The sequence below is a fragment of the Siphateles boraxobius genome, unplaced genomic scaffold (assembly GCF_051911475.1).
Source record: "Siphateles boraxobius isolate OS27281-9 unplaced genomic scaffold, OSU_SipBor_1 1, whole genome shotgun sequence".
In the NCBI taxonomy this organism is placed as follows: domain Eukaryota; kingdom Metazoa; phylum Chordata; class Actinopteri; order Cypriniformes; family Leuciscidae; genus Siphateles; species Siphateles boraxobius.
The window spans coordinates 15510327-15538218 of record NW_027508699.1 but is presented as its reverse complement, the minus strand read 5'-3'; the positions used below and the strand labels follow the sequence as shown (position 1 = coordinate 15538218).

Genomic DNA, 27892 nt, shown 5'->3' with positions numbered 1-27892 from the left:
ATACAGTGATCTGCCTCTGTAAGCGCGTGTGGGACAGCCAGACGGGGCAGGTGGGGAGGTTCCACCTGCCGAATGAACGCGGTCAGTATTGGGGAGTACCATGGGCTGCGGGTGGGCTCGGCCCTGCTCAGTATTGTAGCAGGTTGTATCATCATTGGCGTGTCAAAGGACTGTGATGCCGATGCGGTAGGGGGAATTTTCCTCGGGGCAGGGGGGCTTGGTAAGTAGTAATTCTCTCTGTCTGACTGGCCAAATCCAGCATAGATGTCTAAGGGGGATACATCACCCTAAGATTTAGATTGATTCCATCACTGAATACTGTACATTCATCTTTAATTGGCTTTAATGCACGGTAAATTCACTCAAATATAAATCTGTTCATTGAAGGGATCGTTCAACATAAAATAAAACTTGTATTCCCCCTCATGTCGTTACAAATATGTGTGACTTTTTTTTTCAACAGATATTTGTCAGAATATCCAAGCTACTCTTTTCTACACATTGGGAGTAAATGGTGAACATGGCTGTCGAGATAGCTTTGTTTGTTAATAATGGCTTAAATATTAGTTATCATATGACTTTTGAAGATTCAAAATATAACATTGGACTTATATGGAGTACTTTTTGTCATCCTCTAAAAAGCATTTTTTGATCCTTTTTAATGCTTGACGATCCCTGGCCCCCATTCACTTTCACTGTGTGGAAAAAAAGCAGCTTTGACATTTCACAAGTTTAGAATGAAATGAGAGTGTGAGTGACATAATTTGCTTTTTTGGATGAACTATCCTTTGAATTTGCTGCATGAATCTGTAGGGGTTTGTAGCTAGTTCTCTGCTGCTTCACTGACTATTCCACAGTGCATGGCTCTTTTGCATATCATGCATTTTTAACACTTCATCTAATCTCTGCTCCATATCAGCACACTTCCATCTCACACCATTATCATTTGCTATTTGTCAACAATGAATAAATAAACCTATGTTAAGAGGGATGTTGGAAATGGCTGCATGTTTTCAATGCAGTACAGAGGTATACTGTACTGTAGTATCCTCCTGCAGTCATTCACTGTTGAGGTTCGTCAAAAAAAAAAAAAAGAGGCTCATCCATCATTTGATCCAGGTCTGTAATCCAAGCCACCTGCTTACGTTGGTGGGTATGTAATCTACACAGGACCCTGTCACAATAGAGCTGCACAACACAGCAGCAGCCCTTGATCTATTGTTTACTGCTGGAGAAAATTCAGCATTACCTGTATAGACCTTTGCAGGTACATTCAACCGTCAAGTCAGACGATCAGGCTGATTGGCAGCGTAGAGTAGATGTAGAGTAGACAAGTCAGAGTAGATGCCATATTTAATTGAATGCGAATGTGGCATTGTTTTTTTAATATTAGTATTATTTACATCACTCCTGGTAATATTTTTCAAATATGGACAAACCCAACTATTGGGTTTAAAAATTGTATTTAAAAATTTAAACCAATGGTTGGGTTTGTCCATATTTGTCAGGGGTGTCTGTGCTTAATGAAGTGCATGACAGGAATAGTACAGGAAAGCAGTCTTTAATAAAAAATCCAAATCAGGAGAACCCGACCACATTAATTTGTAGACGAGACAGGGCAAAGGATTGAACCAAAACAGGTAGGATAAATACCAGAACTAACCAGGGAACTAATGAGCTAATGATTAACATCAGGTGAACTGAATGATGATGACAGACTAGAAAAAAGGGTCCGTTTACACGACAACAATATACTTATATATACAACGGAGAAGTTTTTCCTTTGAGTTTTCTACGTACAGATGACACCATTGTCAAAACGATCCCCATTCACACGGATCCATGAAAACAAATAAAAACCCTGTATTCTGCTCCCAAACCATTAGATGGCAATGAAACACAATAGTCTGAAAATGTAATACGCATGTGCATGACGTCAGAGATTCTTCAGAGATTTTTGTTGTTTACATGGAGACCGTTTTCAAAGACTTGCACTTCGAAACCCGTTTTAAAAACTTTGCGTTTTCAGACACCCAAAATGCTGTTGTCATGTAAACGAACGGCCAAAATGCATAAAAAAATTTGTTTTTAGTTGGAAACGGTGTCGTGTAAACAGCCCCTTAGTCACAGGAAACAAAAGCAAACACAAAGCATACTTCTGACATAACAACCCCCTCTGGAAAGGCACGTCCTCGCACTGTACGTGGTCCAACTGAGGAGGGAGGGCGGGGGCTCTGGAGGAGGACGTGGAAGAGGAGAAGGACAAACAAAGTCTGGGGCAAACAAAACAGTCCATGGGCAAGTGGAGAGTGGTAGGAGGCAGGAACAGGAGGAGCCAGATGGTGGTCCAGAGTCCAGCCAGGATGAAGCCCCAGGGTGGAGTTGAGGGAGTGAGGAGCCATGGTGGAGACTTGGGAGGGGACACCCTGGGGACAACCAAGAAGGAACCAGGGAGTCTGAGGACTGTTGCAGAGCCGAGGGGAAGACGGAGCCAGATGGTGCCGAAATTGCAGGCAGGACGATGTCTGACCAAGGCGAAGCCGGTGGGACGAGGGAGTACGGTGGAGCCATCAGGATGAAGGTTTATGGTGGAGCCGGGGGAAGGAGGAGCCAAGGCGGAGCTGACAGGTCGACAGGCTGAGGTGGAGTAATGGGCTCATAGGCTGGAAGCAGAGCCAGGGAAACCTCCCTGCTGGGCGGGGCTGGAGGACTGAAGCTCAGAGGCAGTTTCTCACAAAAAAAGTGTAGGAGATGCAGAAGGGGCCTGAAGGGAATCAGGGGAGGTTGAGGAACTGGCTGATCTGGGAAGAGGAGGTGAGAGACGGAGTCTGAGTCACAGGGAGCGGGGTTGAATGAGGATGACACACACTAGAAAACTAGGCCACAGGAAACAAACATAAAGCATACACCTGACAGAAACAACCCAGTATTTTTTCAGAGAGTATTTATAATTATTTATTTACTATATACTATTGTAGTATTTTTTATTATTTGAATTTGCTTTTATTTCATATTAGTTTTTAATTTCATTTTAGTTTATTTGTTTAGTTTATTTTTCAATATTTCTGTTTAGCTTTCATTTATTTTTATATAAAGGGGTGGTACAACGCATTGATTGTGAAAACGAAGGCTTGATTGTGTTTGTGGGGTGCACTGTAACATGTGTTCATGCTCTGTTTTTTTTTAAAATTGCATTATTTTTCATATATTTTACCTTTATTCTACACTGCTCTGCCAGTTCTATGAAGCCAGTCCCTCAAAACTACGCAATGGGCTCAGATTGGTTAGCTGGCCAGGTGTGTTGTGATTCGCTAACCGTCTAGTGCACGTTTTCCGGAAACGTCACGCCCCGTACCTTTACCGGTACTTTGTGCTTATAAACAATGGCGTCAATAAAACCAATCGGACCCGGGGAAACGTTAGTGAAGATGATCGAGCAGAACCTGTTCAACGGCTGTTAAACGTTAATAGATGTTTCAGAAAAGTTTGTTTTTTGTTGTTGTCTCATTACTTTTTAGATACAGTTATTTAATTGAACTAATTATTATAGAATTACAAAAAATAAGCTTCATAAACAAGAATTTCATATAATCGTTCTAACAAATTATACTACAGTCCTCAAAGGGATTTTTTGAGTAAAGACTGCAGATCTATAGTGATCGTTACTGACTGTATGCCACCGTTACTTTTGTATATTTTTAGAACGATTGTAGACAAATATCTGTCGACAGAACTATTAACTCAAAATGAATGAATGAGCATTTAACAAACCAGCAGAGCCAAACAGCGTTGTCATTTGTTTACTTCCTTGCTACAACATACAATTTACAATACAAACTATTACAGGAAAACACATCGACGAAAAATAAATCATACTTACAGGTTGTGGCCCGTAAACAACAGCTTCTGTCTTTAAAGTTGGAACTGCTCCATCTTTCAGGAGAAGCAGTTGTGCGAATCCTGCATTGAACTCGCGAAGATTGTGAAAGCTTTCCTCCGTAACATGTGCAGCACAGAGAGCGAGATTTGGGTAATAATTATAAGGGACTGAGTTAAAAATAAATTTTAACCATTGATACCTAACTCCCTCGTCCCTAGGAAGGCTGAACAAAGTGGACCTGCAAACGGGATGAAAATAACAGTGTTTCGACGGCATTGCGACAACTCATCTCCAAAACAGAAATATAAAATGGCCTCGCACCGCTTATTAAGTATTCTCGGAGGAGGAGTTTATGCAAATAATGGGATATGCTGACATCAGCAACCCCGGATGAATGTCGTGTAGTCCAAAACCGGCTGTTCGCTGTAGTCCTTAGAAATTGAATTTTTTAAAAGCGAATATATCCCTTTGCTTTGAACTTTGAGCGCTGTAACTTTGCAGATGTTGTTTATGCTCAAACAGCAACATTTCACACTAGCTAAAGTTAGAAAAGTGAAATCGTGTTTTACCACCCCTTTATTTTTTATTTGAGTAATTTTTGTACTTATTTTATTTCAGTTAGTTGCCAGGGAATTCTAATATTTGTATAATTGTAATTCAGCTTTATTTCAATAAATGAAATAATTTTCAACAATTTTTTCAAAATATTGTCAGTTGTAGTTGACAATAACATAGGTAACACTTTACAATAAATTCCATTTGTTAACAGGAGTTAACTACATTAGTTAACATGACCTAAAATGAATTTATTAATAGTAGTTAATTTTAATTTCAACATTTACTAGTACATATTTAAAATCAAAAGTTGTATCTGTTCATATAATTTAATGGACCTGAGCTAACATGAACTAACAATGAACAGTTGAATTTTTATAAAAGATTAATAAATACTTTAACAAATGTATTGCTCATTTATAGTTCATGTTAGCTAGTACCTTATTGAAAAGTTTTACCAACATATATTCAGTATATAGTATATACAGTATTCAGTTATAAAACGTAACTATTAAATTCTTGTTTATTGAACTTGTATAAAAGCATCACACTTGCAATCTTGCTGATGGTTTGAATATTCAAACGTGTCAGCAACAACCTTTAAACTGTACAATCGCAGCCTCCTTCATTCGTGTCAAATCTACCCAGACTAAAGTCGTATTCTTGAAGCCGTCTCATTGCTGGCATGGATGCACACATGGGCTCTGAGGTCTTTATTGGTGCATGAACATCTCTCCTGTCAAACGGGACAGATCAATTGCAGCGCCACTCTGCAGTCCAACCACTGTGATGGATTCATAAGTCTGGGGTGAGTTAGGAGAGAAAGACTGGAGGAGATTAGAGAACAAAAATGACAAAAAAGAACCAAAAGGAAAAATTGTAGGAGAGAGAGAGGAAACGCAAGCAAGACACGTGGTAAAGAAGCCACTCAGCATGCCACAATCATACCTGCCAGTGGCCTCTCATAACAGAAATTGGCCAAAACACAAAGCCAGCAGAGGTGCCTCATCCTTTTCAAACAAGAATTGATTCACAGCTTGAATAGTAGTTGTATAATCAAAATCCAGCACAGTCCCTGCAGTCTGTCTCGCCACCGGCCTCAGACCTCTCGAAAACACAAGGAGACTGACAGGAGAGAACGAACGGCACTTTCATTATAGCCACAAGGATACAAGACGTTTTAGGGAAGACATGTCAAATTAGAGTGAATGACTTTTGAGACATAGAATAAACTTAGCATTAGCAGGACCCTCTCTGTGGCAGTAATGTGTAAATTTCGGTTAATCAATTTGCAGTGTAGTGCAATATGCATGGTGGGATGTATTAAGTGTGCAGCTCTAGCTCAGAAAGCTATTGAACGAAATCCTGTAATATTAGAGCTATACTCTGAAAAGACCAGATGGAATGTTCCATGGTACTGTACTGGTTTGCATGTCTATGCTGTCTGGTTGGTTAAGAAAATTAAGATAAAAAAACAAGGTGGGAACATGCAGCCCTTGTCAGCAGGACATGAAGGACGATGACAACACCGAGTGAGGGATTCAGTCCATATCTGTTGTTCTCTGTGTGTGTTCTTCAGGTCTTCTCATTTCCGTCTACCCGTTCATAAGAGCATGGTTCAACTTTCATCACATACTGCCCAATATAGGTGAGAATGCATGGTATTATATTTTATAGCACCCATAACACTTTAAACGGCTGTGCAAAATTCAGAATTTAAGAATGCTATTTAAAAAATTCTGCAGGTAATTCGTTTTTACAAATGAGGTAAATTTGTCAATTGGTTATATAACAAAAATAATTCAGTAAAAACAGTAATATTGTGAAATATTATTACAATTTAAAATAAATATTTCTATTTTCTATTCTATTAATAATACAGGTATTAATTAAAAAATACTGACCCCAAACTTTTGAATGGTGTGAATGTGTATGTACAGGTGAAACTCGAAAAATTAGAATATCGTGCAAAAGTTCATTTCAGTAATTCAACTTAAAAGGTGAAACTAATAAATTATATAGACTCATTACATGCAAAGTGAGATATTTCAAGCCTTTATTTGTTATAATTTGGATGATTATGGCTTACAGCTATGAAAACCCCAAAGTCAAAATTTGAATATTGTGAAAAGGTTTTCATAGCTGTAAGCCATAATCACCAAAATTAATAGTCGAAATAAAGTCTTGAAATATCTCACTTTGCATGTAATGAATGAGTCTATATAATATATTAGTTTCACTCAATTCCTAATGGACAAAATCAAGTCCCGCCCTACATTTTTGACCCATTACATGGGTCAATTTTTTTAAATTGAGATTTATACATAATCTGAAAGCTGAATAAATAAACTTTCCATTGATGTATGGTTTGTTAGGATAGGACAATATTTGGCCGAGATACAACTATTTGGAAATCTGGTGCAAAAAAATCCAAACATTGAGAAAATCGTCTTTAAAGTTGTCAATTTATGTTCGCGATTGTGCTGCATTCACTCACAAAAAGAAATGTTTTATATATTTACCTTTGGACATTTACAAAATATCTTAATGGAACATAATCTTTACTTAATACCCTAATGATTTTTGGCATAAAAGAAAAATCGATTATTTTGACCCATACAATGTATTGTTGGGTATTCCCACAAATATAACCGTTCTACTTGAGACTGGTTTTGTGATCCAGGGTCATATATATTCATCATAATAGGGAAGAATTTTTTCACGCAAACTTTAAATTCAAATGCATTCTTTTTGCTACCATACTTAAAAATTCTTCCAAATTCAATTCTGAATGGTGCACAACCGTGGTGCCTATCAATTATATTTAAAAGCTGTGAAGGATTTCACTAAAGAGGCAATCTCGATTAAGATTATGTAACATGAGATTTGTTTGCTTTTGTGATGAGAGACCATGCATGTTACAACACATTTAGGATAATCAGGCTAATCTAATCTTTCCCAGGCAACTTCAGAGTGCACCCAATGGCTACAAATTCAAATCCAGTCCCTGAACAGCCTGTGGCTACACTCACACGAGAGGGTAAGTGGATGTCCCATGTCACGTGGGTACGCACACACAAACCTGTTCAGACATATCTCTCTGCTTCCAGTCTGACAATTGAAGACTGATTTCCTATGACACCATTTTAGAGTAACTATATTTTCTCAGGGTCAGTGTAGAGCTGTCCGCTGCTTCTCATTTACACTCTCTATGGCCTGCCGGATCTGAGGCAGGAGGCCGTGACAAAGTCCTGAGCTCTGTTCCAAGTTAATAATATAGAGCCTTGCCAGTAGGTTATTTCATATGAAATGGTATTATGGTTTTAATGGGTAATAACTAAAACTCTATTTCCAATAAAGAAATAGATCCTTTAGATCCATTTTACATCCTAACTGTTTTGTTTGATGATTGCTGCAACTCTTGTTGAACTTAGCAGAAAACAGCAATGCCAGTACCCCAATGGAAACACATCCACTGCCATAAAACCGAATATATTAAACGCAGTGTTCCTGTAGCTGAAACAGTGGAGCATGGTTCAAGCAATGCCATTAGTGCTGCCACCCTTGTCTGATAAAAAAAAGAGACACATTGATGACCTGCAAACACACAATGGCTTGGTGGGGGGGAGGGGGGTGGGGGGGTTGGGGGTGGGTTGGGGGTTGGGGTAATGGGTTATTGGCTTAAGCCATGTGGAGTTGCTTGGTCGACACGGGGGTTGGGGTGGGTGGCACAACACGCAAGGTCTTGCGCTCTCTACCTCTCTGCCGTGCGCGCTGTTTGAATATACTTATTCATCGTAGTGTATAAAGTGTATAGATTTCCCGGGACAGGTTGTTAAAAAGAAGAACAATTCAGGAAAAAACGGGACGGGTGGGAACACTATCAGGAATACGGGACATACCGTTTATTTCACAAATACGGGACGATTCTGTATTTTAAGGGACGGGTGGTAACCCTAAATGCCATGGTCATGGGTTCGATTTTCAGGCAATGCATGAGCTAAAAAGCATGTATAGTTTGAATGCAATGTAAATCTGTAAATTTAAAGTATCAGTATGACATGCAAATGTAAAGACACATTTGCCAATAATTAAAAACAAACAACTAAACCTATTTTTTGCTGAATCAAATGTAATAGTTACACTTTACTTTGATAGTCCACTTTAGACATTCTTCTAACTATAAGCAACTGTCAACTAAAGCCGCGTTTCCACCGAAATTACTCGTAACAATTTGTCCCGGGAAAAAGAATGTTGCGTAGAGACAATCAAAGTCAATCAAAATGCTGCGTGAACTCAACCAATCAGAATGTTCAGCACCCAAGTCCCACCTCCGAAAGTTCCTGTACTTTAAAAAGTACTTTAGGGGGGGAATTCTTTACCCGGAACTCTCATTAGACTTTTAGTGACTGTAAGGTTAGGGTTGGGGTTAGTAGAAAAAGTTGACATACTTAAGCCCGGTATTTAGATTAAGCCAGGATTAGGCCTTAGTTCAATTAAGACATTTAAGTAGCCATTTAAGCCTTGCCTGTGAACCGGGGGTTGCAAAGTTACTTATAGTAAGTAGAATGTCTGTTTGGGAACCATCACAATAAAGTGTTATCAGATATTAAACAGACATTACTAATATTCTATACTGACTGCTAGTTGACATGTTGTAAAGTCGAAAATAAAGTGTTACGAATGTGAGCAGTTCACATGAAATGAAACACAAGCTTTGACAGCATGTGTCATATTGATAATTATTCACATAAATGCACAAGCCTAGGTTTTAAGTGCGTTTCAGTCAACATGTTTTTGATTTGATTTTACAAACTAAAATTCAAGTCAAAATAGTTTTATATGGTAATCAACAGTAGGCGATGCCAAATATGCTTTTAGATCTTAATTTAAATTTAACTTGGAACATTCCTGTAATTGCCAGTGTTTTATGTTTCATGTTTTTGATCATGTGTTTCTTTTCCGTTCAGTTCTCATTTTACTAAATTCCCTGTTGTTCACCTAGTTTGCTGTTAATCCTCTCCCACCTATATCTATTTAAGTTCTCTGTGTATAAGTACTCCCTGTTTTGTTCATTCCTTTGTCAGTTCTTGTCGTGATTTTTAAAGTTTTAATCTTGGAATACCTGCATCTTGTAAGTTCCACCATATATAGGCTGTATTTATATTTATATATACCACATTTCAGGTCCATAAGTTTTCTTTCTACCGAATTTACATACAGTAATTAGAAATACTGTTTATGAAACTATAAATTTGTAAAGGGCAAACAATATATTGTCACTATGTCCCAATGAAAGCCAAAGTAGTGGATCCTGGCCTTTATGATTGGGTACAGCCCCAATATCGTTCATCCACGGCAGTTTCAAAAGATTGTGCCTAATCACTCTCCCAGCTCAATGGAAATTAATGATGATTTAGCAGGTAACTATTTCCGAGCAGCTTCCTGTTATATGCCAATCCCACTTTTTCCATTTATCAGCCTGTACATGACATCACCTGCATGGGGCCGACAATACAGGTCAAGTTAATGAAGTTACTCAAATAATCAAATCAACACAATCAAATTGCCGCTTCAACTTTACTGAAAATTGCACTTGTATCATTTGAACTTCTTGAAGTCTCTGATTAAGTTTCATCTTTGACAACTTAAACAGTCATGATTACAAATTATATATTTTATTTTATTTTTTACATAATACAGTCCATCAAAATATATACACTACAGTAATGGTTTTTATTATTTCATTCAAAGGGAATTACCTGTGCGGGCCAGCATAAGTCCTTGTACTTTTAGTCAAACTATTCCAGTGGTTCTCAAACGGGGCTTCATCAGTCCTTTAAGATTACTTAAAATGTGTCAGAGTTATGTTACGTTTCATGATGTTTTTGTTCATGTTCCTGTGTTTCCTATGCAGTATTAGTTTCTTAGTTATTTGTTTCTTCTTTTTTGTCAGCTTGATTACTGATTTTGTTCAATTGTGTTTCCTTGTTAAGCTTGTGTATAAGTACTCCCAGTTTTTTTCATTCCTTTGTCAGGTCTCATTTCATATAATGTGCTTTGCATTTTCTCCTGTTTAGCTTTAAAATATCTCCCAAGTGTTTATAATTCTAATAAATACCTTGTTTTATTTCTGTAAACCAGCGATCCGTGGCAAAAGGCTTTTAAATAAGTACAACATTAAAATGATCTAAAACAACTAAAATAAAGTCTTGGGAAACCTGGATATGAGAAAGAATAATGATTTATAGAGCTGGAAAAGTCATGTAAATGAATACATTTCCTAAACCCTCTTGGGCATTTTGATATATTTTATGTTTTTATGAATATACATTTACTAATATTAAGCTCTAAAATATTTTATCGGGTAAAAAAAATCCTTATCCAGTAAATCACAAACGAATAAAAAGAGTACCCATATATGTAGATATAGACCCCTTTTGAAAATAAAACTAGAGCTAGGGGGGCTTTGAAAGTTGTTGTGGACAGTTTTGCCGTCCATTGGTTTTATAAATTACAGGTGTATTTTGTACCCACATTAATACTTGTGGGCCAATACCAATGGACCCTTTTCACATTTCTGGGATTCTCAGAAGTGGAAGTCATCATGGGTAAACTTCTATAGCGGTGAACGAGAGAGAGCAGCAAATGTAATTTTTGTATTTCCATTTGCTCAAAAGAAAATATCCGTTATACAGTTTCCACGACTTTCCAAAAGAGGGGACAAATAGAGAGATTGATTACGTTGCTCAGGAGAGAGAAAGATGTAACATTTGTGAACACTAGGCTACCTCAGCCGTTGCTTTAGAAACTCCCTTGCAGCATTAATTTTTTTTGTCATTTACTGACAAGGTTATATAACATTATATAACATATATTACATTTAAAAAAAAAAATGAAAAACTACTAGATTTTCAACATTGATAACTGTGGAAACGCATCATCATCAGTCTGCAAAAAGGGTCCATAATCCGACAGTGCTTGTGATCTCTTGTTGAAGGAATTAGTGAACAAGCAATGTCATTTAACAGTACTTTGAAAACTTTTGTAAGTTTTTTAGACACTTTAAGTTATGAAATGACAGCAGTCTTGAGATGGGCAACCAGGAATGGCAATCCATGATGGGCAATCTATGTTCATTTAATCAGAAAGCTCACTCTTTGCCCTGCTGTGGAAATTACATTGACACGTGTCGATCCAAGCAGCCTGCAGCGTCCCTCATGCAGCAACTGTGTGTCCTTGTTACCTCCTCACTGGCCATTTCCTGCGTCAGTTCGCACATCTGTTTCTACTCCATACATAATGCACAGTCGTTATGAGATTTGTGCTCAGATGAATAGATTGATAATCTGGAAAAACATTTTTTTAATTTGATATGATGCCTCATTTCCCGCAGTTGATTTTCTTGTTTTTTTTGCAGAGAAGATACATTTATGTTATCGGTCCGTAAGGCTTTATATGAATTCGATGTATAAAACTGTCTGCATGTGGCTTGGCAGCAAAAGGCTATAAAAAGAATGATTATGCAGTAAATTTTCACAGCCTGTATTATGCCCTCAGAGCACACAGCAGTCATGCACTGAATCATGTAAACAGGCAACAGGGATGTGTTGAGCAAATGAACAGCAGTCTCATACTGTGGTCTCTGTCTTTCTCAGGCATGTGATCAGCAAGACAATTAACAAAACAAAAAAACTGCCTTTCCCCATACAATGTGGTTATACATTAATACTAATCTTAATACTAATACTACCACATTGCTGTGCAATCCAAACACAAAAGACTCAGAATGCCAATATAAATTATTTAATCCATCAAACCTTTAGTACTCAGGAGAATCTTCAGGTTGGAGAATTAGAGGTTGGGACAGCTTAGTAAAATGCAATAAAATCAAGAATCTGTGATTTGTTGATCCCCTTGAACCTTTATTTAACTGACAAAAAGACAAAGAAAAGTCCATCAGACTCAGAATCAGACAACGATGACCCGACTGTCTTGTATCAGGCAAGATTGGGCATAAATTCCACTTGCAAAACTGCAACAATTAGTATCCTCTATTCCTATTGATTAAAAAGTGTATAGAGCCCCTTTCAGTCAGCACGTTGATCCTGGGAATTTGCCGTAAAATTGATAGAGTGCCTTCAGTGTGAACGCAGACACTTCCCGGGATTGATGCCGGGATGGGGACCTAACATTGCCGGGATCAGTCCCGGAACGCACCCTGTGTGAACAAAAGCCAGGACCAATGCCGTAAAGGGTGCGTCGTAGTGATGATGCACGTGCCATCGCACAGGCCTTTCTACAACCTATGCTACAGCATGTGGGGAACAAGCCACTCGGCAAACCCAGTGGGGCTACTGGGGAGTATGGACTCGTCTTTGTGTAGAAATGATGAAGAGGAGTTATCAGCAGAAATGAAAGCATTAGCGCAAGTTCTGCCGGGAAGACTCAATTGTTACGTCACTTATTACCTTCTCATCTATCCAATTGTGTTCTACTTGTAGTATAAAGGATCGGTACTTACTCATGTCTGAGATTGCAGATGCTGATGCCAACATTCACCTTCATCCTCCCCACCCACACCAGGATGGTCCCTTCCAATACCTCCCAGGGGATCGGCTGCACCCCTGCCTTCGACTACAGGCAGAAAATGCAGATTCCGTACCCTCGGATTGCGAGCTACGGACGGGGCCTACGCCAAATAACTTTATATCACAATACTTACTTGATGGGCTGTTAATAAATGCTTGTTACATTATTTTGCCTCCCGAGTCTTTCTGGTAGAACTGACATCTGACAGGGGTTATCACATCCGGAGGTCACGTGTCTTTACGAGTGTATTTTCCGGAATTTCTGTGTGAAAGGGGCTTAGGAAAGGTGATGTGACACAGTGGTAAACATGGCCCTGTCCCAAATTATTGGAGTGTGTTGCAGCCATCAAAATTAAAATGTGTTAATATTTACAAACTACAATTAAGTTGGCCAGTGAAAACATTGGAAATCTTTTCTTTGCACTTTTGTCAGTAAAATTTAAATGTAAAGAGAATGAATAGATCACAGATTCTTGATTTTATTGCATTTTACAAATCATCCAAACTTTTCTGGAAATGGGGTTGTACAAATTCACACAAATCATTAAACTATGACGATAACCGACAGTGAACTGAACAACATAGGAAGTATAAGTACACAGAAAACTAAACAAGACACAGGTGAGACTAGTCAGTAACAATGGTAACATACAGGGAGGAATCAGTAACTAAGGAGACGGAAAACTGAAAGGAAACACATGCACATGAAAAAAACACAATGAAACTCAGCGAGACCCTGACATTACTCACCCCTCCCACCAAACACGTCCCTGCGTGGTAAATGACAGTCCAAAAGTGGAGGGAGTGAGGGGTCTTGGAGGTGGATGAGGTGCTGGAGAAGCTTGCTGAGGGGAACACCATGGTGGAGTTGGAGGGAGGAGTCAAGGTGGAGCCCTGACTGGTTTCCCAGGCGGAGTCTGTGGCTGTCTGACTGAGGGGGAGTCAGATTGTCAGGACGACATCGTAGGGCAGGCAGTCAGAGGTAACACTGTAGGCTTGAGGGACCGAGGCGGAGACGAGATTATGCCGGAGGGAGTGAGGACCAAGGTGGAGGATCATGGGTGGAGGGCTGAGGCACAGCTGGAGGAAACTAAACACAGGCGCATGAACAAAAACACAATGAAACTCAACTTGACCCTGACAATAATACTAATAACAACAGTAATAATAATAATAAATATCATTATTATTACTAAACTATTTTGTTTTATTATTAATTAAATTATAAAAATTAAATGAATTGCAAATACAAATAGCAATAATACTACACTATTGCAATAATGCTATTGTACTGTAAAAACATAATTTAATAATAATTATATTATTATTTTACAGAACAACAGCAAAATTAAAATACTAATATTTATGGCTGTATTTTGCTTTAAATATTAAACTATAGGGAAAACCGCTGGGCGACCTTGAAGCTTCTCTTTTGTTGACAACACATGATTTATGTTTCTCATAAATTTGGGAAGATGATTGGCGTGGGTATATGCAAATTGACGTAGGTCATACTTCAGGTCGGAAAATACTGAAATCTGTGTAAATATGGAAAACCACATGCCTGCTTTTTCTGTCTCATTCTTAGGGACTCAAAGCCAGCTTAATGTAGAACGATCGAAGAGCCGGATGGGGACATTCGTGGAGACAGCAGCTTCTACTGCAGCCGAGGGCTCACAGGATGATGGGTGAGACAAACGTTTACAGCCTCTTCTAAAACAACACTGATGTTTAAGAGCAGCACAAGAGCTTAAGGGTACGATGTACTACAAATCTTATACTTTTTTCTCGTATAGACAGCAATGTTGTCAAAACGATCCTGTTCAGATAGATCCGCGAAAACGACTAAAAAACGCTGTATTATGCATGTCAGGCCAGTAGTTGGCGATATCACTTTATAAAGAAACACTCTGCGCCTATAGACTGAACACAAGACGCATGACAACATCGTTTTTACAAATTCACTTTTTTTGTTGTTTACATGGGGACGATATTGGTATCGTTTTCAAAAACTTGCACTTTGAACCCCATTTTCAAAAGTTTAAAGTTTTCCGTTTTTAGTTAAAAACAGTGTCGTCCAAACGTCCCCTAAAAAAGCAATTCCATCTATACAGCTTTTGGCCTGTGTAAATCATTTTGTCACTCACATATTCATAACTTTACATTAGTGAGGTATACCAGATACAGATTAAACTCAAACAAACGCGTGTGCATACTCCCCTCATTACATGTGCGACACAGTGAATTCCCTCACTCAATATGGCAGTCTTTCTCTAGGGCCAGAGAGTAATTTGATTCTTCTAGCAGGCAGTGGTGCCAAACAGCACACATCTTTGTGGCTCACTGGAGGAACGAAGTGATTGGGAATTGCGCTTGCTTTGAGAGAGGCTTTTTGCTCCCTATTGAGCTCACACATTATATTCTATGCCAGGAGCCAATCACTTCCAGGACATTATTTTGATCAACCCTCTTTGTGACATGATTTTACGGTCATATAAGAACCACTACAGAGTTGCAAGATTGGCCTATTTTCTGCAAATCTTTCACCTGCATGAGTTGGCATGAGTTGTGCATTGTACAACCCGAAAGTCTTTTCTGATCGAATACACACTCATAAGCACACAATAAGCTTATTGGTCTCAAACCAACAACAACAAAAGTTGCTGTGGATGTGGTTGTCATGGTGACTTACACCACTGCCTTCACTCATAATGACATTTATGTTGCATGAGGACCCATACTTGGCGCTGTCTCTTTAACCTAGAAAAATACACATACAAGCACGCTTTATTAACACGCAGATACACTGTAAAAAATTGTAATGATTAATAAGTTATGAAAACATGTTTTTTACATCGCTTTAACTCATTAAAATAAGTTAATCAAGATTCAACTCATTTTATTAAGTCAGTTTAATGTAATTTAAGTTGAAATGACTTAAATAAGCAAATTGATTGTACTTAATTTATGGCAGCAACTTTCTTTTTTACAGTGTACATTTAGACATTTTGAGCGTTGTATTTTTTTCTCCTAGGCCTTCTGCAGATGTTCCAGATATCTTGGGCAGGCGAAAGTTTAAGTCGCCATCTGATCAAGACCCTTCATGATAGCTGGATCCGACAGAGACTCATTAAAGACCAAACGGTTTTCATTTCACAATATGCAAGGCTGATCTCTGCATACATCTCATTACTGTCTCCTATCTGATTTCACTCATTCAAACAAGATGTCTGCTATAATACTAAAATAATCTTTGGAAAAATCAATGAACAAGCTGAAAATGACAAAATGAATACCAATAAAGTCAAGAACAACCATGTGCTTAAAGTGATAGATCACCTACGAAATGAAACAACTGTCATCATTTTTTCACCCTCATGTCGTTCCAAACCTGTATGAATTTCTTTCTTCAATGGAACATTAAAAAATATATTTTGATTTCGAGTAGGACTGGTTACAAGAACATCTTCTGTCATAATTTATTGACCCACGTTCCAAACATGTATTACTTTCTTTCCTCAACAGAACACAAATATTTTAAAGAACACTGAAAACCGAAAAACAAGATTGAACCCATTGACTTGCAACAAAAAGCACTGACACACTTCTCAAAATATCTTCTTGTTCCACAGAAGATTGACTGTCATACAGGTTTGAGTGGATGGCTGAAGATTGAATATGTGTAGTTTTCTATTAGTTTTGAATTGAGTTCTGAATTCCTCATTGCACACATACAACTCAGAGACAACGGTTTTGATGTGCATGTTTTCATCTGGGAGATGCATTTTTTTGAGCATTTGCTCAACTGAAAAACGTCTGTAAAATGTTTCCTGTCACATGTTAAATAGACATTTAGAAAGCGTCTTTAAGATGTTAATGATTTACAATGCATATAAAACTTTTTAAAAGATGCTTATCAGATATTTGACATTTACATTTATTTATTTTGCAGATGCTTTTATCCAAATCGAATCAAATGAGGAATACAAAAAGTGATTAATTTTAAGGAGGCAACAACAAGAAAAGTGATGGCAATACAACGTTTGAAACATCCTTTCATCTAGAACAGTACAAGCTAGAATGGAATTAAAAAGTAGCGAAAGCATAAAAGAAGAGTTTTTTAAGAGTCCGTATGAATGCAGTTAAGTGCAAACTTTCTAGATGAAGCACTCTTTAACAGACATCTCGGAGACATATGTGTGTTATATGGGATTGCACAAACTGAAATGCTTTTCTGCTGGAGACCCAGTGAATAAAATGTAGAAAACTCAATTATTAAAAAAATTCAATTAAAATATCTCAATTCCAACTGTTATGTCAATACACACTTATAAACACCAGTTTTCCTGATCTGCCTTCTCCCCGACATACTTTTAGCTTAACAGTAGTTCTTTTGCAGCACTAGAAGTGACTCAGACGCTCACGTCCTGTGAACATGTAACGTGCGCGGCACAGAATCATTGTGCATCCCACGCACACCATCAGTGACACTCTAAGGCTGAATATGCAGTATCTGTCCTTGCATGGCGACACCGAAGAAGGACACTGCCTGCTGTTGCTAAGAGCTCTGACGTACACTAATGACTGAATTATACACCATTGTACCGGGTGTCTCACACAACAGCACTAGAAAGAAGTTAGTTTCAGACGACTAGGAAAAAATAACTTCATGATGATCTGAAGAAACATTACAGCGTATTCAAAAGGCAGTAAATGTTAACTACAGAAAGTCATTCACCAAAAATTGTACTGATAAAATGAGAAGTAAACTGTGTGACCATTACAGTGCTCTTGGTGATATTGTGATTTATATAGTGACCTGCTCATGGCCAACACAACTATCCAAAGTACACTAAAGGATAATGGGGTTTCATAATGAGGTATTTTGTATAGATGACCTTACACAAATGTACCATGGTAACCATAGCTGCAGACAAAATATTATGAAAATTCAGGCATCAATTTTAAGTCTCATGTTCACAGTGTGTGTATATTATTGGTCCTATAAGGCTTCTTTTACAAAGTAAGGCTGCCCTTCACATAATATGTATATCATGGTAACCATCCCACATGAATTTATCATTATTTTACAGAAGTAACAATAAATTAGGCCTAACTATTGTATTTTGTTGGAAATAATCACACTGTAAATGATGGTACATTTTTGTAAGGGGAGATATACCCTGCTGAAAAAAACAATATAAACCATCACGGAAGTTCTAATGGTTTCTACTTAAAATACCATTACAAACCAATCCATCAAGCGTTAACCATTAAAACCATCACCTAATCGTTTCAGTTTCAGTGTTGCTAAGTTCGTGATTTTCCACAGAATTTGGCTATATATATATATATATATATATATATATATATATATATATATATATATATATATATATATATATATATATATTATAAACAGTTTCATTTTGACAAAAATGTTTGTTATATATAGCCTATATATATATATATATATATATATATATATATATATATATATATATATATATACAGGTCCTTCTAAAAAAATTAGCATATTGTGATAAAGTTCATTATTTTCCATAATGTAATGATAAAAATTAAACTTTCATATATTTTAGATTCATTGCACACCAACTGAAATATTTCAGGTGTTTTATTGTTTTAATACTGATGATTTTGGCATACAGCTCATGAAAACCCAAAATTCCTGTCTCAAAAAATTAGCATATCATGAAAAGGGTCTCTAAACAAGCTATTAACCTAATCATCTGAATCAACTAATTAACTCTAAACACCTACAAAAGATTCTTGAGGCTTTTAAAAACTCCCAGCCTGTTTCATTACTGTTTCATTACAGTGACTGTAAAATTTTTATTTTAGTTATGGGATTGGCATTATCTGAGTTGTGATATTATTGGGTCACTGGGCTTGTTTTGGGCTATTTTTGATTGGCCTTTGGGCTGGTTTGTTACACAGACCTGGCACCCCTTGCCCTGTGTGTTTTTGGGCAATATTCCATTAGGAATAGGAATGGTTATAACACTCCATCAATAGAAGGCAACAAATTACCAGTAGAGAACCACCGGGAACATTACAGTTTCCATTAAAACCAATACATTTCCCATTATAACCATTACAAATTCTACACTTTAAAATTTTCAACTTAAATTACATTAAACTGACTTTAGAAATTAGTTGAATCTTGTATAACTAATAGAAAAAGTTTAAAATTGCTTAACTTATTTTGATTAGTTAAAGCAATGCAAAAACATATGTTGTCATAACTTTTTTTTTTACAGTGTATAATAAGGGTTTCTATTGTTTTTTCAGCAAATATAAAGTTTAGTGTAACCATTGTTTATTATGCCTAAATCATATAGATCCTGCCTGTTTTTAAAATAAAATGGTGGTAACATACCACTAATAAAATGACATATTGTATTTTGTCATAAATTATGGTTAGCATTGTACATTCTTGTAAGAAGATATACAAAACATATCTTAAATGTTTCTTAGCAAATTTACAGCATACTAATTTACAGTAAAACTCAATAGTTAGGTTTTTAATAATTTATTTATTGTTACTACAGTAAAATCATAATAAATGCATGTGGGGGGTGGGGGGGGGGGGGGGGGGGGGGTTCTCCTTAACAATGTAAAAATATTTTTTTTGTTTATTTTTATTCCAGTACTTTAAGTAGTAGGCCTATGGTATTTTGGGCAGCAATATCTGTGTCGTATTCGTTTGGCATACTATTATAAGTGATGTGGGAGCTGAGAACATATAGCTGATTATCATGATGAGAGGGTTCCTCCTCCCTACACACTCATTGAACACATGCCCACTAGCTCATTCACAGTCACACCACTGATGCATTGATCAACACAGGTTCCCGTTCAACCTGTTACTGCCAAGACGAATGGAAATTATTACAACTCTGAATGATTATCTATTCATTATGTAAAGAATAGTCGATTAGTGAGAGAAATCTTCTCAGTCAGAATCTGCTGAGACTCGAATTCAGCGCGTGGAGCGCGGCTGACGTGCATTGAGTGACAGGAGTATTGATCTTAATATGAGTCGGATAGCGGAACCCGCTTGAAAGACGCCGTATTTTTTAGGACGGCGTTTTCGACTTCGGGAATTAAACGACAGGCTTCGCACGTATACCAAGAGAAATTCGTCATCAAGCCTGTACAATTCTTCTGGACGTCGACTAAGCGGTAAGACATTTTCTTGTTCAAGAAGAGACGCTGATCATATTTCTAAATCACTGCCTGTCTACATACAGCATGAAAAGCTCGCGTGTATTTGTTTAAACGATGTCTTTTACCACATTTAATCGTCTCATGCGCTTATCACATCCGGTAGGGGTAAAATCAGCATTGAGGATGCTCATTGCTCCTATTAGTACCTACGCATTTAACAGATTCATCACACAGTTAATGAAACAATGTGATTTAAACGGGTATTGTGTGAAATTATTAGATTCCTAAGTCCTCAGAAAGTAAAATGTGACCTTGGTGTTGTGAAAAGCCCCAGTACAGATGCATAAGGGAAAATTGGACTGTGAAAACATATTTTTTTCCCCCAGTGTCATGACTTGAGTAATGAGCCATTCACTGTCAAAAACATGTAAATTTTAAATGAGAAATATTACAGTAAAACCTGTTAATTAGTTATCTCTAAGTTAGTTTAAGATTATTGTAACAAAAAAAATTACAAAAACTTTGTTCACCCAAAAATTCTGTCATCCTTTACTCACGCTCCTGTCATCCAAACCTCTAAGACTTTTGTTCATCTTTGGAACACAAATGAAGATATGATATTTTTAATAAAATCAGAGCTTCCTGTCACTCCATTGACTGCTACGCAACTGACACTTTGATGCTTCAAAAAGTTCATAAAGAGATTGTAAATCTAATCCATATGAATCGAGCGGTTTAGTCAAAATTTTCTGAAGAGACACAATCACTTTATATGATAAACAGATTTAATTTAAGCTTTTATTCACATATAAACATCCATCAACTCACACATCAGTGGAAGCTCAAGCATGTTCACTTGATGTGTGAGAACTACCGTAATCAGATTCATTCCTGTGTCACGCAGCACGTTTGAGCTCCCGCAAGAACCAATGAGGTTCATTCTCGTGATACGCAGCAAGTTTGAGCTTCTGCAAGAACCAATGAGGTTCATTCTCGTGATACGCAGCAGGTTTGAGCTTCTGTAAGAACCAATGAGGTTCATTCTCGTGATACGCAGCAAGTTTGAGCTTCTGCAAGAACCAATGAGGTTCATTCAAGTGTCACGCAGCAGGTTTGTGCTCCCGCAAGAACCAATGAGGTTTGTTCTCGCACATCAAGCAAGTTCGGTTGAGCTTCTGTTTATGTTCGCTTCTGTTTACTGTATTTGAATAAAAGCCTAAATTCAATCTGTTCATCATATAAAGCGATCGTGTCTCTTCAGAAAATTTGGACTAAACCGCTCAATTTAAATGGATCAGTGGTAGTTGTGTGGACTGTCAATGGAGGGACAGAACTGTCTTAGATTTAATTAAAAATATCTTCATTTGTGTTCCGAAGATGAATGAAAGTCTTACAGGTTTGGAACAACATGAGGGTAAGTTATTAATGACATAATAAAATTTTTTGGCTGAACTAACCCTTTAAAGGGGTAATTCACCCAAAAATTAAAATTAGCCCATGAATTACTCACCCTGAAGCCATCGTAGGTGTTTATGACATTCTTCTTTCAGACGAATACAATCGGAGTTATATGGGCGGAGTTATGAGCGTTTGTCATTACGTTGTGCGTCAAGTTCAAGGGTTACTCTTTTGGCGTAAATCGATGCGTAGGCCGTCTGCCGGAAGCTAGTTATTTTAGTCAATAAAGTTTTGATTATAGATATTTTTGGTAAATGGACTGCATTTATATAGCGCTTTTCACTGACCCAATGGCCACCAAAGCGCTTTACATATTGCCTCACATTTACCCATTCACTCACTCACTCATGTTTTTCTTACACGAATGCATCGCTTTGCTTCTAAAGGCCTTTATTAACCCCCGCAGAGCCGTGGAGCTCTTTAATCATGAATATATTATGCGCTTTGATGGACTTCCAAAGTCATACAGCCATTCACTCCCATTATCAAGTTTGGAAGAGCCAGGACATTTTTTAATTCAATTCAGATTGTATTCGTCTGAAAGAAGAATGTCAAATACTCCTAGGATGACATCAGGGTGAGTAAATCATGGGCTTATTTTTGGGTGAACTATCCCTTTAATTTCAAAATTCTGAATTACTTTATAATTCACATTAAACTTACCACAGACACTGATTTCGCCAAGTACATGTTCCTCGATCAACATCTTGGTTGATCCTGGAACAATATTCCATTCAACCAATCAGATTTGAGGGTCAAATGTACATTTTGTCAAATTTTGTCTTACAACCAGTGGTTAGGTGTTTCTACATTAGTGTTATTCACCACCTATCATTTCCCTTCTGATTTTAGAGATAAGTTACAAGTTTTAGTTTCATATGTAGTGTTTGTCTTTATGTGCTCTGTCTTTATTGACCACAGTTGCTGGAGAAGTCAACTTTGATGAAGTTTAAGTCATCATGTGGCCTTCCAGTGAACCACCTGTGTTATTCCCAGTAATTTAATTACATTCAATAATAACAAACAGATTCTAATTGCTCAATAAACAGCATCTCATAATTTTTGTTACATTAAAGTTCTGACAACACTTGGAGTTTATAATAAATAATGCCACTCACTCTGTTTTTTCACTACAGGTACCGTCCCAGCCGTATGAAGCAAGCACCCATTAAGAAGCAATGCTCTTTTCCTATAATTTGCTGATAAGGACTTGGCGGTTGTGAGTGGGGTTGTGGCAGCAACGCTGTAACCGTGACCCTCGCCAATATGGTTTGTAGCGAACAGAGTTCTGGCACATCAGTGCCCAAAAAGGAAACGCAGACCCGCAAGAAGCGGAAATCCCGCCCACAGGGTCTGCCTTCTCCTGCCCTTTGCTGCGCATGCGGATTGTGTATTATGTTGGCGGGCATCAACATCACCTTAGTGGGCGCCTTTGCCTTCAGCACGCTTGTACCCTCTAGCAATCCCCCAATCATCATCGGACCGATACTCTTGCTGGTGGCGTTTTCCTTCTTCGGGGCTTGTTGCATCTGCAGCCGCTTGCCTCCGCCTCAGAGCTCTCGTCGGTCCAAAGCAGGTGGCGGTCTGGGCTTTATGGGTCGGGGCGGTGGGGGGTTAGGTGGAGGGGCAGCATTTGAGATCGAGACCAGCGAGCACACAATGCAGGACACCACAGCTGTGCAGCTCAGTCCCACCAACTCCCCCTGCTCCTCTCACGCCTCCAGCCCCGAAAGAGAGGCTCCCGCCACACCCGCCAACGCCACCGTCCCCGCCCCAGAGTACGTCCCTCCACGAGCCTGCAAGCTCTTCACTATGGAGGCCAACGGACCCAGCTCAGCAGCCTTTTCTGCTTCTACAGGGGGTGGAGGGGCGGTCCGGCTCATTTTGCCTTCAGACTGCGCCGCCACTTAAAGCTGCCAATTTAGGTCGCTCTCTGGAGAAGGGCTGGTATTACGTTATGTAAATAGTTTTTCAGAAGGGAAGACAAGCACTGTGTGTGAAAAATACATTTGATTAGCACAGCTGGTTTGCGCCACAAGGTGCAATAACAATTGAAACGTTCACATAAATCCAGCAGGTTGCTTTTGGTAGTCCGCGAGGCCCAAGCCATATGTTCCTAATAAAAGTGACAGAGGTATGTGAGAAGCATATGAAGAGCTTTTTGTGTTCTCTTATGCTATCGTATCCAAAGAGAGAGAGCCTTGAAAGGTGAATCACTGTGGCGTGCTTCACATATTCATACTGTGCCACTGTTACTCAGAGCATTCACAGTTATGGCGCTCAAAAGAGACAGAATCAGCTGTTGTGTAAAGATGGCTTTGGAGACCAGCCTAAGAAACAGAACGGAGAAAGACATTAGACTGCGCATTGTCATATGTCAGTGCACAGACCAAAAAACAGAGATGTTGTATATTTTCTCGTAAATATTTTGTCTTTGTCATTTTAAACATTAAAATACATTCAAGGATAAACAGTTTTTTTTTTGATGACACTCTGTGGCCGAACACTTTGGACTTTGTCTTTATCGGATGCTTAAATAAGCCGCAACACTCTGCGAAAGCGCTGATGTTTTTTTTTCTTGTGACTTAGAAAACGAGGTTGCTAAGCAGTGCCATAGTTCGAGTTCAAATTGGACAGGTAGTTCGACTTCAATGACAGACGGAATAAACACTTTTATAGAAATTATAATTATAAGCGTATCCGCATTATTCAGCTACTCGTTCTGATGTTGCAATTTGTTTGTTCTTGAGAGATGTGACATTATTTAATCAACCAACAGCCCATTTTTCTGTAAAAAAGAAACTAGCCGCAAGCCTTCAGGCTTTATTTTAGACTGTGGTTTATAATGCTGCCAAGTAAAACAATATTTCTTTCCCTTATGATTGCCAAAGGCTGTTTTCTCCTCCTAGTATTCCTCTTCTGTTGTCAATACTTGTCTAACTTCAACAGCACAGTAACATCTGAATACACTGCCTACATCTGCTCACAGTATTCGTCCACAAAATGTCTCACTGTCTCTGTGACCCCTGGTTTTCCTTTGCCATTTGAAAGCAAGAGCCAGAATTGTTCTCAAACATGCCCTCCATCACTGACCCGCACTGATGGTTCAAACCAAACAGCGAAATAATTTCCCATGTTCCCATGTTGATTCTACCAGAGGTCAGGTAAAAGCAGCTTTTGGTCAAAAAGTCGCCGAAAAAGCAAAGGACATTATCCAGATATATATATATATATATTTTTTTTTTAATGAATGCGATCTAATGAAGTTTTTAAAAGTAGGTACATATTCATCAGTTCCAACCAGATAAAAGGGCTGATTTTTAATGTAATAATTCTGTACTGGTGTTTATTTTCATTTGCATCTGTTTATGTACTTTCAGCTGTGTAATATAGTGCTGCATATTTATTATAAGACATATGGGTGATGAGTGCAGAAGAAAGTGCTACATGTACTGCATGTTACAAAAAGTGCATCAAAAAATCCTCAATGAATTCAAGAGAAACATTAAACTCAATGATCCGCTTGTTTGTCACAGGATTGTGAGCTTTCCATGTAGTTTTAGGGAAACAAGAGAATTTGGATAGGGAGCCGTGGAAACATTGGCATGCTCCACCTTTGTTTGTAAGCTGCTATTTGCCATCTACACATCAGCTATAGTCTGAATGAATTGAATGCTGCCTTAATAATGACAATGATCTCAGGATCAAACCAGTGAGGGCTACTCAAATGTCAAATGAGAACATTTGGTTATGGTATTACTGTGTTTAAAGAGATGTGTTGTTCAGGGGCGTGGTAGCGGGGCGAAAAAGGGCCCGAGGCGGGATGGGGGGGCCCTTAGAAGTCGCCGAGCTCAAGTGAAAAGTCCGTCCACCCCCCAAACCCCCCCCCCCCCCCCCCCCCCCCCCCCCCCCCCGTTGGAGAAGTCGCCGAGCTCAAGTCAAAAGTCTGTGGCGGGGGGCCCAGCTAGATGGTTTGTACCCAGGGCCCAAAATTTGGTACTACACCCCTGCTGTTGTTAATTACTTTCTACCATGTGTGTTTTCCAACAGGTATTTAAATGGAGGGAAGTGCAATGAGATGTGGGTTGAAAGGTTTTGGTAATGCTGATTTGCGTTATTGTTATTAATTTGGCAAAAGTCCACGTTGAGTAAAATGAAAAATGGTGAGTTCTTTTAAGTATTGTTGGCACTGAAAAATTGAATTGTGTGTTTTGTAAGTTGTACACATCATAATTATTCACTGTTTAACTCCCACATACATAATTCAAATAGAATTGTGTCCACACCTGTTTTGACTCCCGTGTTTTCTTAACCCTTTTCTTTGTTCCTTTGAGCATATCTGTGAAAAAAGGTTAGATTAGATAATGAAAAAAACACTATTGGCATGCCAGAATATAAATTAAAAACAAGATTCTTAAATGCTGTTTGACATTTTGTCATTTCAAGCAATATAAAACTGCATTTGATGTAACGTGTGGCTACGATGGTTGTGAGGCTTTTCACATACTATGGCTTTTCACATATGCTTACCTGTTAAGAAAATAGTATGTGAAGAAGCAAACTCGTAGCTGAAACTGTTTTTTTATTTTTTATTTTTTTTATTTTACAAGGACAATGGACAGTTAGAAACTGTCCCAGAATTTGCAACAAAGCTAAATTTAATCTGCAGTCCCTGGGTGGGAAAGTACCAAATCACATTACATAATAAAATATAAAACATACTATATATATATATATATATATATATATATATATATATATATATATATATATATATATATATACACGACATACTGTCCATCACTTAACAGTAAAAACAGCAATCTTAATTAATACCAAATATACCTCAATATAAAACAATGTTACACAATCAATCCCGCAAAATTGTAAAACTTTGACAAAACATGAGAGTATTCAATGATTACAGACCTGACTCCCCTTTAAACACATTTTCAAATGAGCTTGAACTCTGCAAAAGTATTACAGTCTAATATTAATTGGTAAATTATTCCAGTTGTTAACAGCTCTTACAGAAAAAGCTGATCGGCCAAACTCAGTTACTCTAAAATGTGCTTCATATACCTCATGATGAAGCTCTTGTTTGTCTTATATTTTCTCTACGTGAAGAAACAAACACTTTTAAGGTGGGGGTGCAAGATCATTAACAATTTGATACATTAAACAACAGTTGTAAAACAGAATCAAATTGTCAAAAGTAAAAAAAAAAATGCTTTTGGATAAGACAATGATGAACTGTGTTCACTTTTTAGTCACAAAACCAAATTCAGCCAATAGAATCTAAAAAAAATCATGAACATAAAAAGGATTTCACCAGGTTTAGTGTGATTTCATACAATGTGATTCATACAGATAAAAAAAAAAGGTAAGCAAGAAGGTCCACCCCTAAATGTAGGCTAACTGTCAGTGGGGTGAAAGCAGATCTTACAAAAACGTACAAATAAGATCGAACAAATTAACAGGAATTAGCCACCAGTTCATCAAAACATGCAATAGTTACAAATTGTTATAAGGGTTTATATATATATATATATATATATATATATATATATATATATATATATATATATATATATATATATAAGGCTTTATAAGAGGTTCACACAATAGATTTACTTACCATTTTTAAAGTCCCCAAGAAATTCACAACTCTTGCTTTTTTATGGAATACTGCATTCATCATTTCATTCATTTATTTATACACAGTAGCACAAATAAACACATTGTGTAATGTAATCATTATTAATAATTTATCTGTGCACATCATAAATTTTTTCTAAATTTATGTAAAAGTCAGTACGGTGATGTGTTCTCTGGTGCAAGGGGACATGAGATCACACACTGAAAAAAATATGTTGTAAGTTCAACTTAGAAAATATACTTCATGTGGTAACATCTAAAATAAATTGTTTTCCACCTTCCACAAATGAATTCATTACCCTTACTTAATTGAAGAAATTTTTACACATAACTTAATTTAGTTTATTCAAAATAGATCAGTTTAGTTGGGTCAACAGTGTCATTCATCATTATGCACAATGTATAAAATCGTAAGCCTAAGTATAGATTGTAGATCGTTTGCCCCCAATGGTCTCTACGATCAACTTAGCTCACGATGCTTTTAAGAAACGCAGCCCTGGGCAGTTGATTTGTAGTTCCCAGCATGCTTTGCAAGGGACTGCATTAGGAGAGTAAATTT

General features: G+C 37.6%; 2 protein-coding genes and 1 long non-coding RNA gene across 4 annotated transcripts; 2 read left to right on the top strand and 1 right to left on the bottom strand.

The window, feature by feature from the left end:
• Positions 1-17811, top strand: kncn (kinocilin). The gene is made up of 5 exons (XM_077221360.1): positions 1-220; positions 6015-6083; positions 7398-7475; positions 14615-14714; positions 16061-17811. The coding sequence occupies exons 1-5, from the start codon at positions 73-75 to the stop codon at positions 16131-16133; spliced, it is 468 nt and encodes a 155-aa protein (XP_077077475.1). The 5' UTR covers positions 1-72; the 3' UTR covers positions 16134-17811.
• On the bottom strand, positions 13488-24001 carry LOC143730838 (uncharacterized). The gene is made up of 2 exons (XR_013200669.1): positions 22794-24001; positions 13488-14116 (listed from the first exon to the last, which is right to left on the bottom strand). It is a non-coding gene; the product is annotated as an uncharacterized LOC143730838 (long non-coding RNA).
• On the top strand, positions 19737-25960 carry tmem275a (transmembrane protein 275a). Of its 2 annotated transcripts, XM_077221248.1 has the most exons (3): positions 19737-20232; positions 22597-22670; positions 22812-25960. In XM_077221248.1, the coding sequence occupies exon 3, from the start codon at positions 22942-22944 to the stop codon at positions 23584-23586; it is 645 nt and encodes a 214-aa protein (XP_077077363.1). In that variant the 5' UTR covers positions 19737-20232; positions 22597-22670; positions 22812-22941; the 3' UTR covers positions 23587-25960. The 2 variants fall into 2 exon arrangements, with proteins under 2 accessions (XP_077077363.1, XP_077077362.1); XM_077221247.1 differs by lacking the exon at positions 22597-22670.
• Positions 25961-27892: the final 1932 nt, after the last annotated feature.